Here is a 13,071-nt window from a genome sequence, read left to right as displayed (position 1 = left end):
AATTCTCACTGTATTGTATAGAGCATACCTTCATGCTGCCCAAGTGACTATGCCATTCTGCTCCACGCATTACACCTCCTGGGATATTCTCATCTATAAAAGTATTGAGGGATATAGGATTAACAAGACCTTAAGGTAAGACACCCTCTATACCCAAAAGCAGCAACAGGAACAAAGGGTATGGAAAATATTTACCTGATTTATTTGGGCAACCGGGCTGCCCCATGTGCATGGATGGATGATTATTTGCATAAAGAGATGCCAAATGCTTCAGAGTCTCTTTGTTTTCCACTGTACAAAGAAAAATTCAGAAGTTGGAGAAATTCAAAAGATTTTACTCCAAGTTCAACTTCATGGATGCAAAAGTCATTTTTCTCTCCTTCTAGTAAATCCTGTACCCCACCCAAGTTTATCAAGGAGTTATTATAATAATTGGTTCTATTTCACCCAGGATAATCAGGCAAAGAAGATATACATCTTTCTTATATTAAAAGGTAATAATGGTTAGTTTAAATAAGAGGCTACCACACTAAAATACAAACTTGTTTTGGTGTATTTTACTACATTTTAGGACAACTGGGGCCTACAACAGTAATTCTTTCAAGCTGTATTGAAAACAACACAAAGTACTTCCATATACAATGGCCCCAGACAGATTCAATAAGCAGTGTTCATCTCATCTTAAGTGCAACCAGCCAGTCAAGGTTTAAGCCGGGGTGGGGCAGGGGGGGGATTCTCATCTTTAGATCTGACCTCTCTCCTCCAAGTAACTAAGCTGTTGATATATGTACAATCTTCCTAGATTGGTTATTTGCTCATGGAGTGTGCACAAATGCTCACGATTTTGAAAAAATTTAGATGGGACATTACTTAATTGAAATTTCCTATCTAAGCTTGAATAGCATATAATAAACTGACATTCTACATACCTGTTTGTACTGGTTTGTCATATGGGTATGTGACTAGTACTGAACCACCATCTAAAGCAACAGAAAGACTGAAGTCCTGTTTTTGAATCAAATTTTCAATGATGGCTTTAGTCTCAGGCTGGGAGGCATTATCTAAAAAATAAAGTCAAGCATAAAATAACAAGTTTTAAAATTTTAGTATGAATAGCTAAGAAAATACTTTGTATGTGAACACAATCAGAGGCTAATTTAAAAAATACGTATAAAAATACCTTATTACTCTACAAGCCACTAACTCAACAGCATAAAAGACACACTCTAGATAAAGTAGATTATCTTGAGTTTTATATACTTCAGATGATGTGTAAAGGTTAATGATCTAAGCAAATTTAAGAAAATGCTTATTTGGAAACAAAAAGGGATGGATATATTCTCTTCTAAAAAATAATATTGAGACTATGTAACTAACCCATCTTTGAAAGAAAATAAAACTTTCAAAAATCGGGATGTTTTTTGCAGTGCAGTTTGCAAGAGCAAAAAATTAGAAAAAAACTAAGTGTCCATTAGTGGGAAAATTGTTGAATAAACTAGAGTATTAACAGCATACTAAGATGTCATTAATAAGACTATGTTAGAGATCTGTAAGTACTGAAATGGAAAGAGATCAGTGATAAAGATATGCTCAATGAAAAAAGTTGCAGAACAATATGTATAGTTGATCCTATTTAAGTCAATATCAAAGACTCCATCAAATCAACATACACAGACATTGTGTGTGTGCAGGTGTATATGTGTGTATACATGTATGTATGCGGGGATAGAGAGAAAATATACCTATTTGTATGGCTAGTGATGGAACCCCTCCAATATTATTGACTGAATTTCTAAGAAAAAACTTCAATTACTTTACGCATCTACACAATCTATCAATCTCTTAGTAAAGAAAAATAAAATTATCTGCAAAGTACTTTAATGGCCTAACAATCAGGCTTACTTGTGAAGTCTGTATCCAAATCTTTGCCATGAGCATTTGTTTGTCCTCTCTTTGAAGTACAGTCTTTCTCTTGTGCCCTCTCTCGCCCATCTGGATTTAGAGAAGGGACAATCACAATTCTAGTCCTGTCAACCAGCTAAAACAGAAAGAGAAATCAGTTAGCTCTATGTGGATCATAAGATACCCTTCCATGCCTCAAACAAAGTCTTTCTTGTTTTAAACAGATGTAAAATATAGGACTAAAAATAAACAGAAAATTCTCTATAGATAGATAGATAGAAAGAAAATTCTCTCTTGCTCTGAACAAATTTAAAAAGAAATATAAAACTACTGCACAACTAATATTCCCAGAGACATCCTGATGATGTACAAAGGGGTCAGAAACCACTGCCTGCAGGCTAAATCAAGCCAGCTGCTTGCTATTGTAAATAAAGTTTTATTGGCACACCACCACACCCATTCATATGACTGTTTTTGTGCTGCAGTGGCAGAGTTGAATAGCTGCAACACAGAACAGCTGTACCACAAAGCTTAAAATCTATACTATTTATCCCTTTATAGAAAAACTTTGCTGACCACTGGCTGAAACCAATAATAGACTGTATTTTTCAGATTAAAAACTGAAATGCATAGTCTAACAAGTATTAGTGTATGTCTGGAAACAATGAGACAGAAGAGCTGAAATCAGCAAAAGAAAAAAAAAGAATTAGATACTTGTCTTACTCATAATAATTTCTCCTTCGGATAATCCATAGGCATCAATACCTACATATGCAGCATTAACTAATTTCTGATATACTTCATCCTATTTATTTCTGAGAGCAAATCAGAATAAGTGATCCCTGGCTTATTTATTCTGTTAAAACAGTCTATAGACTGAAAATATCAGACACACTAAATTCATTGGTTCTTAACTTTCTTCCCTGGGAGAGAGATATTTTTCTAAAGTGTACATGCTTGAGCTTTGCTACAGGTCTCTGGGTATGTGTATATTTTCTTGAACTTGCCAGATAATTCTGACCCTTATTTATCTGAAAACAAATAGCAATCTAGAGTAAGAGTACTACCTTAAGCCTAACTAGACCAAATGAGGCAAATTCTCATAAACCTAGAAGTTTTTAAATTCTTGGTAGGAGTTTTATCTAGAACATATAGTCTCTTATAACCATAATATCAGTAGGTAGCAATATGGCCAAATATTAGAATAACCTAAGGAGCTTTTAATTTAACCTAAGGAGAATACTGATGTCTTTGGGGATGGGGCTCAGGCACTCATATTTTTAAAAACTTCCTAAATGTTTCTAATATGTAGGCAGTATTAAAACCCAGTATCCTAGATATTCTCCCACTTTTTAAAAAAGAGAACAACAAAATGTCCTTGGGATATTCCTTACAACTCACATTAAGAAATCAATACAATTTGCTTTGCTGAAAATGGTAAAATAATTTTTGGTCAAGTCTGACTGAAGTTCATCTCACCTAATCCTGTAGGTGCTTTCTGATCCTAATCATGACATAAAAGCTTCCCAAATTTCTTTTAGGGGAGGCAGTAATGTAAAACAAAAGAGCACAGACTTTAGAGTGAGACACGCTTGGGTTTAAATCCCATTTTTACCACATACTGCTGTGTGGCCCCTGTAAGTTATCAAATATCTCTGCCTCACTTTTTAGATCTATAAAATGAAGATAACATAAATTGAGGATTAAATTATGACACATGTAAAGTACTTGGTATAAGCTCCTGACACATAGTAGGTATTAAACAAATATTAGTTCCTTTCTCCTTTCCTAAAGTCTATATAGACAGTGCCAATTAGTGAGTGCTCTAGGAGGATGCACACTCTCTCTTTCTTTCTTTCTTTAAGACAACACGGAACTAGGTTATTCAATCATACATGACCAATCCTCTGGATCAAAGTTCTTTTCTGTAGTCATGGGTGGCTAAAGTAGACAATGCCATATTGCTTTTTCTAAAATTTAAGCAGCTAAGATGTCCAATAATTTTGAACTTCTTACATAAGAAGAAAAACTATTTTTTTTCCACATCATTTTCAATATAGTATCCTAATTATAAGTAACTAGCAATGGAAGTTCCTCAAGTTAGAATGTACAGAAAGATGAGTAAAGGAAGAGTAATTTGACTATTAAATAAAGGAGTAAAGGACTGAATGCAAATCTTCAGTATTTTTTCTTCTATGCCTCTTAATTACACACAAAGAAATGTAATGGAAAGTTGCTATCCAGAGAGGATAGAAAAAGATGGTCCATTTTTAAAAAGTCTGTAATGCACTAAAAGTGCCTCTGTGTAAAATCCAATAGGAAATTTAAAAAAATTTTAAAGTAAGCTCTAGGCCCAATGTAGGTCTTGAACTCACAACCCTGAGATCAAGAGTTACAGGTTCTACTGACTAGCCACTAAGCAGTGGTTTCTGACCCCTTTGTCAGATCCCCGAAGCCCCTGAAATTTTTTTAATGATGCACTGATCTCAATGTGTGACAGCTTTTTTCTTCTAAAGCATGTCAAAACAGGCTATTCTCTTACTTGAGTAACAGCTGGGTTCTTTTTGTAGTTTAGGCAGAGAAATTCTGCCAGAGCCAAAAGTAGTTCAGTTCCAACTGGAGCATTTCCATGGATACCAGCAACAAAGCGGATCTTTGGTTCTTCGGGCTCAGATATATTAGGCTTATTGGAGATTTCGAGGGACCAAATGTGACGATATTCAGAGCTCTGTCCCAAACTTTCAAAAACCAGAAACAAAAAGTCAGAAGTAATCAAGGATTCTGTTAATGCTGACATACAGATTTTTTTAAAAGACATGAAAACAAACATGAAAAGCCTTTAAAAGTCTTTAAAGAATGAGTCATTGAGTCAGAAAACCTTAAGAAAATTAGTTTCCCTTGACCAAAGAAAATCAAATACAAGTGAGATATTATCCAATTTAGGAAAAGAGTATGACATGGTTCACCGGTCCTCCAAATTCAGTCATTCTCATACCATCTTCACCGTACTTGCCCTACCTTCTATAATCTATACTACTATTTAGCTAACATATGTCTTTTAAACTAACTTTAATTTTTTAGGAAAAATTTATATATACACAAATGTACAGAACCTTACTTTCTAAATGTAAATTAATTTACATAAATAAGACAATGTATACTTTACTATAAATGCAATACTAGTATTGCAGCAAAAATCATTTAAAGTGCTGTGCTTGCCCAAGAGTTCTGAGCTTAAGACCTGTTTTCTTGTATACAAAGTGAGATTTACAAGAGTTATATAGAAAAAAATATTAGCATTAAATTTAGGCAGGTTAATAGAACAGAAAAATTATTGGTTTCCCATGATTCTATACTTAGTGCCCATAGGTGAACCACCTAGAACTGTTTTGTGTTTCACCACTGGCAGGTGTTGCCTATTTGGGGGAAAATACTTAACTAAAAAGTGCGTCTTGAATTGGAAGTTTAAAAAAACTTAAATGAACTAAGTAATGGATAGCAAAATAATGTCGAATTTTTCCTTTATTTTATTTTTTTTATTTATATTTTTTAAAGGTTTTATTTATTTGACAGAGAGAGAGAGAGAGAAATGACAAGCAGGCAGAGAGGCAGGCAGAGAGAGAGGGGTACGCAGACTCCCCGCCAGGCAGAGAGCCCGACGCGGGGCTCGATCCCAGGACCCTGAGACCATGACCTGAGCCGAAGGCAGTGGCTTAACCCACTGAGCCACCCAGGCGCCCCAAATTTTTACTTTATTTTAAAATAAGAAAAAAGACTATAAGCTCTATACAGCACTAAGGTGGACAATATTAAAACCTGAATTGGGCAAAAATATTCAAGAATGAGCTGAGGAAGAGAGGTAATTGGTATTGCCAAAGCAAGTATCACTCTTTGCATCTAGGAACATTATAAACCAGTATTTGAGAAGCTAAATGTACTGGTAAAATCAGAAGGGTCAGTGAAGAAAAACAGGGTAAAAATGTCAAAGGCAGGCGCCTGGGTGGGTCAGTGGGTTAAGCCTCTGCCTTCAGCTCAGGTCATGATCTCAGGGTCCTGGGATCAAGCCCTGCGTCAGGCTCTCTGCTCAATGGGGAGCCTCCTTCCCCTTCTCTCTCTGTCTGACTCTCTGCCTACTTGTGATCTCTCTCTCTGTCAAATAAATAAATAAAATCTTTTTTAAAAAATGCCAGAAGCTAGATAATGCTCATGAGGTATGTAGAAGAGAACTAAAACGAAGCTCGGGGGAAAATGTAGAAGAAAGCCTTTAAAAGGCAGACAACAGGAGTCAACAAACAAAGAAAATAATTTCCGAGTGACTGTAACGAGACCTGCAGAAGATTTACAATCAAAAATGAAAGTGAGACAGGGCAGCCACAGAAAGTGAAGATACAGGCTGGCTCAGTATCAGCTTTGCTTAAGCCAGTACTGCGTATTTTTCCAGGACCCTCAATCACACACTGTCCTTAAGTCTTGAGGGAATAGCAACTGTGAGTAGAGACTGGAGTACAGAAAATGACAGCAACCAGGCTTCGTTTTCTATTTGAAAAAAAAAAAAGAATGATCTCTGACAGGTGAGCTCACAGTTCCAAATTTGTCCCTTGCCCTCAACAAAATAAAACACACCAAGTAACAGTCAAGACACGAATATGCAGCTGAGAAGTGGAGAGCGATTTTTATTCAGTCAAGGTAATCACGAGGAAGACTAATTTTACATTTCCAGGAGGAACAGACCATCCATTGCTAATCTAACAAGTAATTCTCCAGTGTTCTTCATAACACTTTCCAGAGTCAGTGTTAGAAAGATCTCTAAGCAACATAAGTTTCAAAATAAGTAAACTCCAATTCCTCTCTATGCAGGTCCCAAACAAATTACAAAAACCATTCTACATGGCTTATTTGAATGTAACTTCTTGGGGTACCTGGGTGGCTCAGTGGGTAAAGCTTCTGCCTTCAGCTCAGGTCATGGTCCCAGGGTCCTGGGACTGAGCCCTGCATCGGGCTCTCTGCTCAGCAGGGAACCCGCTTCCCTCTCTCTCTCTGCCTGCCTCTCTGCCTACTCTGTCTGTCAAATAAATAAATAAAATCTTTAAGAAAAAAAAAAAAAAAAAAAAAAAAAGAATGTAACTTCTTAAAAAAAGTGGGGGAGGGGAATGGAAGGACAGAAAGAAAAGCAGTGAGAGTGTGGCACTTACTTGGTGAGATTCGTGATGTGTGGGTAGTTCATCACAAGTCCTCTCAGAAACTCTGATAAGTCTTTGTATGAGTGATATCGGTAAAGAGCCAGATTTGAGGAGGACCGTAACATGAGGACTTCCAAACCATTCTCGGCCGAAAGGTCTTTAATTAAAGTTTCAAACTCTCTAGTAGTTGGATCACTGACATCATCAGTGTTGGTGCGATCCCCCTTTCCTTTCTTTGATTCATTGCTTGAATCCGCTGAAGATCGAACCAGTGTGAAGTTGACCTGAGTAGCACCTTCACTCTTCACAGTCACATTCTGGGTAACTGGATTATACCTGAAATAAAGGAGAGATCAGAGCCAGGCTTCTGCAGTGGGAATACTCAGTCTGCAGAGGGTATATGAATCCTTGAGATAAATCCTGTGAGAGTCAAATACATAACTTTGCATAGTTTATTATTTGTTTTAAACATTAACAGACATGTTAATGTCTGTCTACCCAACAGACATAGGTAGACTGTAAAATGTAAATGAGTTTTTAAGATTAAATACATGACCTCAAAACAAAGTTCATATTTGTAAGAAATAACTCATGTCTCCTGGAATCTGAGTTCCCTTGCCTGTCATCAGAGTACATGGTTGGAAAAATCTGAGCGATATTACTAACTTAGCACATTATCTATCTACCAAATGCATAATTCCTGGCCTATTTTTTCAGATATCTTGCTCTTTCCGTTTTTCTAATACTATGCCAATATAGAATAAAAACAGAAAAGATTTCATTTCTCATTAGTGTGAAGCTCTAATTATATCCAATAAGGGGTTAATAGCCCAAATACATAAAGACCTTCTATGACCTAACATCAAAAAAATTCCAAACAATCTGATTTAAAATTGCTACAGGACCTGAATAGACATTTTTCCTGAGAAGATATATAGATGGCAAACAGGCACGTGAAAAGATCCTCAGCATCACTAATCATCAGGGAAATGAAAATCAAAACCACAATAAGATACCACCTTATACCTCTCAGAACAGCTAAAATCAAGAAGACAAGAAATAACAAGTGTTGTGAGGATATGGAGAAAAAAGGATCCCTTTTATACTACTGGTAGGAATGTGAATTCCTACTAGGGAAAAATGTATGGAGGTTCCTCAAAAAGTTAAAATTACAAGTACCCTACAATCCAATAATTCCAATGTTGAGAAACAAAAACAGTAAATCAAAAAGATACACACACCCCTATGTTTACTGCAGTATTATTTACAATGGCCCAGATATGGAAACAACCTAAGTGTCCATCATTAAACCAATGGATAAGGAAGATACGGTGTATATACACAATGGACTATTATGCAGCTATGAAAAGATGGAATCATGACACTTGCAACAACATGGATCAACTTAGCGGGTATTATATTCAGTGAAATAAGTCAGACTGAGAAAGGCAAATACCAAACAATCTCACTCAGATATGTAATCTCAGAAAACAAATGAACAAATAAACAAAAAACAGAAATAGACCTATAAATAAAGAAAATAGTATGACTGTTGCAGGAAGGGAGGTGAGCAGAATTAGTGAAGGGGAGTAGGAGATACAGACTTCCAGCTATGGAATGAATTAAGTCACAAGGATGAAAGGTACAAACAGGAAATACAGTCAATGGTACTGTAACAGCACTATACAGTGATTGCATTTGTGGTGAGCAGAGCATAAGGTATAGACTTGCTGAATTACTATGTTATATACCTGAAACTAGTGTAACATTGGATGTCAACTATACACATATTAAAACATTTTTTTAAATAAAAAAGAGTGGTTTAGGTGAGGATAGGAAGAAAAAAAGTGTGAAAGAGCTTTAAAAAGGAACAAATGTAAAGTGGTGGTATTTATTGGACAACATGACTAGAAGTACAGCAGCAGAACAGTTATTCTTTTTTCCCAACTAATAGGCACTTCCCAGAATTGTTACCAGTAGTGAAGGAATCACTCACTAGAGCTTTACATCTGGACAGGGCCTAGGGACCTGTTCAAAGTGCAAAATTTCATAGATTTCTTCAATCTGACAGTTTATGTACTCACTTTATCACTGGAAGAGAATCAAATGTGTAACCAGCTCTAAACTTCCCAGCATTAAACCCAGGGTTGCTTGACTTCTCTAGGGCTTTCTGGCAATAACCTTCTAGAATAGAACAATGTTTGTCTTGCCTCAAGCCCTTAATATCAAAGTATTCAGTCAGTCAGTCACTCACCCTCGAGCAGATGCTGTGATTTTATAAGTTCCTGGAACCAAGAGACGCCAGTAATCTCCAGTTTTGTAGGTAGTCACTGGGTGATTAATTTCAGCAACACTAATCGTGGCATTTAATATACCTCTGCCATCTGTGGCATCTAGGACAAATCCTTTGACACCCTGATGAACCTGGATAAAGTACAAGGATACCCAGATGTCAATGTCAAGATCATCTAATTATTTTGAGAGCTCTTATCCAAAATAACGGATTGATAATAAAGTAAACATGTGGAACAAGTAGGAATTTAGGAGTTGAGAGTAAAGCTAGATGTAAACACCTATTAAGAAAAATATTTCAGTTTCTGAAAGGCTAATTTTTTTTTTTTTTTAAAGATTTTATTTATTTATCTGACAGAGATCACAAGTAGGCAGAGAGGCAGGCAGAGAGAGAGAGGAGGAAGCAGGCTCCCTGCTGAGCAGAGAGCCCGATGCGGGACTCGATCCCAGGACCCTGAGATCATGACCTGAGCCGAAGGCAGCGGCTTAACCCACTGAGCCACCCAGGCGCCCTGAAAGGCTAATTTTTCATAGCCTAGATTTGTCTTTATCATGAGGAATATAAATAACACTGTTTAAACTTTAGCACCTCTGACAATTTCACTATATAGGACATTCTACAAAAAGAACTGCCCTGTCCTCTTTATTATTTTTTTTTCAAATATTTTATTTATTTATTTGACAGAGAGAGAGAGAGATTGAGAGCATGCACAAATAGGGGGAGTGGGAGAGAAGCAGGCTCCCCGCTGAGCAGGGAGGTCCACTCAGGGCTCGATCCCTGGATCATGACCAGAGCCAGAGGCAGCCACTTAACCAACACAACCACCTAGGAACCCCCTGTCCTGCCCTTTTTAAAAGGGAAATGTCAGGGCGCCTGGTGGCTCAGTCAGTTGAGTGTCTGACTCTTGATTTTTGGCTCAGGTCAAGATCTCAGATCAAGAGACTGAACCCTGTACGGAGCTCCATTTTGAGCCCCATGTTGGGGCTCCACATTCAGTAGGGATTCTTTTCCTCTGCTCCTCTGCCCACTTGCTTGCATTCTCTTTCTCTCAAACAAATAAATAAATCTTTAAAACAAAAAAGGGAAAGGTCATTTTTAAAAAACAGAAGGACTATTCTAGATTAAAGTTGAGTAAAGAGATGTAATAATCAAATGCAATGCATGACCCTTGACTAAATCCTGGTTCTAAAATATAGCTATGAAAAGACATTTTGGGGTAAAAGAAAGGGAAATTTGAATGTGGACTAAGTATTAGGCAATATTAGGGAATTAGTATTAATTTTTCTTTGGTAAGATAATGGCACCTGAAGATACAGGTATAAGAGATAGGTAGATAAAGATATAGGGATCCTTATTCTAAAAGATCCACTGCAGGGGTGTCTGGTCGGCTGTCAGTTAAGCATCTGACTTGGGCTCAGATCATCATCTCGGGGTCCTGGGGTCCTGGGATCGAGCCCCGCAAGGAGCCCCACATCAGGCTCTGCACTCAGCAGGGAGTCTGCTTGTCCTTCTGCCCCTCCCCCCAACTTGTACACTCTTTCTCTCTCTCCCCCAAATAAATATATAGACTCCTTTTTTTTTTTTAAAGCAAATCACCACCGTCCTGTTTAATCATTTTCAAATCCTCCCCTGCATACAAATAAACTCATTTTCAACCATGAGTTTTCTAGATAAACACACTGAACCATGAATAGGATGAATTCAGAAGAGTGTATTTGAAAATCACTGTGTGAAAATCAAATATACACACAAAAGTATTTTTGCTCTTGGGAGAAATTTCACACTTCACTCCTAAATAGTTACCTGTTTCATAAACTGGATTAGAGATCTTCGATTCTGTTCCCAAAATTTTGGCAGATCGTTCTCAAATGGGTATTTCACACAACCTAGCTCAATGGTCACTTCAAAGCAATTTGTTTGTAAATAGTTCCAGTCCTGCATACCACCTAAAGGATAGAAAATTAAAATCAGTAACTCTGAAGTAGTACTAGGCCAGATCCCAAAAAGTAAACAACATTCTTAGTAAAAAAGCCAAATCCATCTTTTCTCAACATTGGTTGAGAAACAGTGATATGCTCATTTGAGAGCACCTTGATGCTTATGGTATAGGTAAGACATCTGCACTTTCATGTTCAAGAAGAATTCAAGTATAGCTTACCCACTTCTTATTAGCACACCTAAGGATTTTTTTAATAACACTTTCATAAAGTTTTAGTACAATCTCTTTACTCAAAACTCCAATTATACCAAATTAAAAAATAGTTGAAAAGGTTATTTGAATGTTTTAAATTATTTAAACAGTATTTTTAAAAAATGATATTTTCTCAAAATTAAAAAATCAGTAAGAAGCAGCACCATCCAGGGGGACAGAAAATCCATCAAGTTATATGGCCTTGATATTAAAGAACGTTTACCTGGGACATTATACCAACTAGCTCCATTTGTTATTCCATGAGGAAAATATTCATTAGGGTACATATTCTTGCAAGGTCTACCTTGAAACATCTGGGAATTTTCCTGAAAAAAAAAAAATTAAGAATCTTTACTTATATTTGTTTGCATCACAGGAAGGATAAGGCAATATAATAAATGTAGTTACCAACAGGGTGTATGTGGAGGTGGGAATGGGGGTGAGTGGAGCCATGGGAAGCTCTGAGACTTTTTTTTTTTAAAGATTTTATTTATTTATTTGACAGACAGAGATCACAAGTAGGCAGAGAGGCAGGCAGAGAGAGAGGAGGAAGCAGGCTCCCTGCAGAGAGCCCGATGCGGGACTCGATCCCAGGACCCTGAGATCATGACCTGAGCCGAAGGCAGCGGCTTAACCCACCGAGCCACCCAGGCGCCCCGCACTGAGACTTTTTTAATGTCTAACTTTTTATGCCATTTTGATTGCTTACTATATGAACTTATTACCTATTTTTAAAAATCAAAATTACACATGCTCTGTAAAAAAAAGTAGACGTTATGACTTGCAGTTACAAGTAATATAAAACCCAACTCAATCCCTCTCCAAAAATATTCCACAAAAAAGCCTTCATATTCCTGTTTTCATCTCATGTTTTCAAGAAGCTTGAATGTCCTCAAGATAATTCTCTCACTTCCAGATGGTCCCCCTGTGCTTCGACTGCACTCTGTACCATTACAACAGGTTACGTCTTTTTCTTCCCTAAAAACAAGACACTACTCTCTGAAACAGTGCGTGCCTTTGTGTCCCCAGCACCTAGCGGCGTCTAGCATAGCACATGCGCAATAGCTTGCCTGAGGAAGAGGAAAACTGCCATGAAGATACAAGTAAGGGCTGCTGGCATCTAGAGAAGAAAAAGATTACTGGCCAGAGCTGCAGTAGAGGTTTCCTGAAGAAATCAAGCTTTGAAAGATAGTAAAAACTTCATTTCTTTCTTGTGGAAATAGAAAAAAAAAATGTATAGAAAGCATGAAAAGAAAAGTAACAATTTCCTATTTTCCCACTACTGAGAATTAACCATTTAACTTTGAAATACATAAACGGGGTGCCTCGGTGGTTCAGTCAGCAGCGCATGCGACTCCTGAGCTTGGGTTCATGAGTTCAAGTCCCATGTTAGGCATAGAGCTTACTTAAAAAAAGTGTGTGTGTGTGCGTGCGTGTGTGCGCGCGCGCGCTTGGGCGGTGTATGTATGTATGTGTATATAAACAACTCCCCTGGATTTAACATA

General features: G+C 37.2%; 1 protein-coding gene across 1 annotated transcript in view; it reads right to left on the bottom strand.

The window, feature by feature from the left end:
• CPD (carboxypeptidase D) overlaps nucleotides 1-13,071 on the bottom strand; it is a 77,697-nt gene that overhangs the window by 11,403 nt on the left and 53,223 nt on the right. Inside the window, exons 9-17 of the mRNA XM_059379880.1 lie at nucleotides 11,790-11,892; nucleotides 11,179-11,321; nucleotides 9,337-9,506; nucleotides 7,095-7,418; nucleotides 4,445-4,640; nucleotides 1,903-2,038; nucleotides 930-1,061; nucleotides 196-291; nucleotides 29-93 (exon numbers count right to left, since the gene is read on the bottom strand). Coding sequence (XP_059235863.1) covers nucleotides 29-93; nucleotides 196-291; nucleotides 930-1,061; nucleotides 1,903-2,038; nucleotides 4,445-4,640; nucleotides 7,095-7,418; nucleotides 9,337-9,506; nucleotides 11,179-11,321; nucleotides 11,790-11,892 — 1,365 coding nt within the window. The remainder of the gene's footprint in view (nucleotides 1-28; nucleotides 94-195; nucleotides 292-929; nucleotides 1,062-1,902; nucleotides 2,039-4,444; nucleotides 4,641-7,094; nucleotides 7,419-9,336; nucleotides 9,507-11,178; nucleotides 11,322-11,789; nucleotides 11,893-13,071) is intronic.

Source organism: Mustela nigripes, chromosome 16, assembly GCF_022355385.1.
Source record: "Mustela nigripes isolate SB6536 chromosome 16, MUSNIG.SB6536, whole genome shotgun sequence".
In the NCBI taxonomy this organism is placed as follows: Eukaryota; Metazoa; Chordata; class Mammalia; order Carnivora; family Mustelidae; genus Mustela; species Mustela nigripes.
Note: the sequence above shows the minus strand (reverse complement) of the source record. Positions and strands in the feature narration are given on the sequence as shown.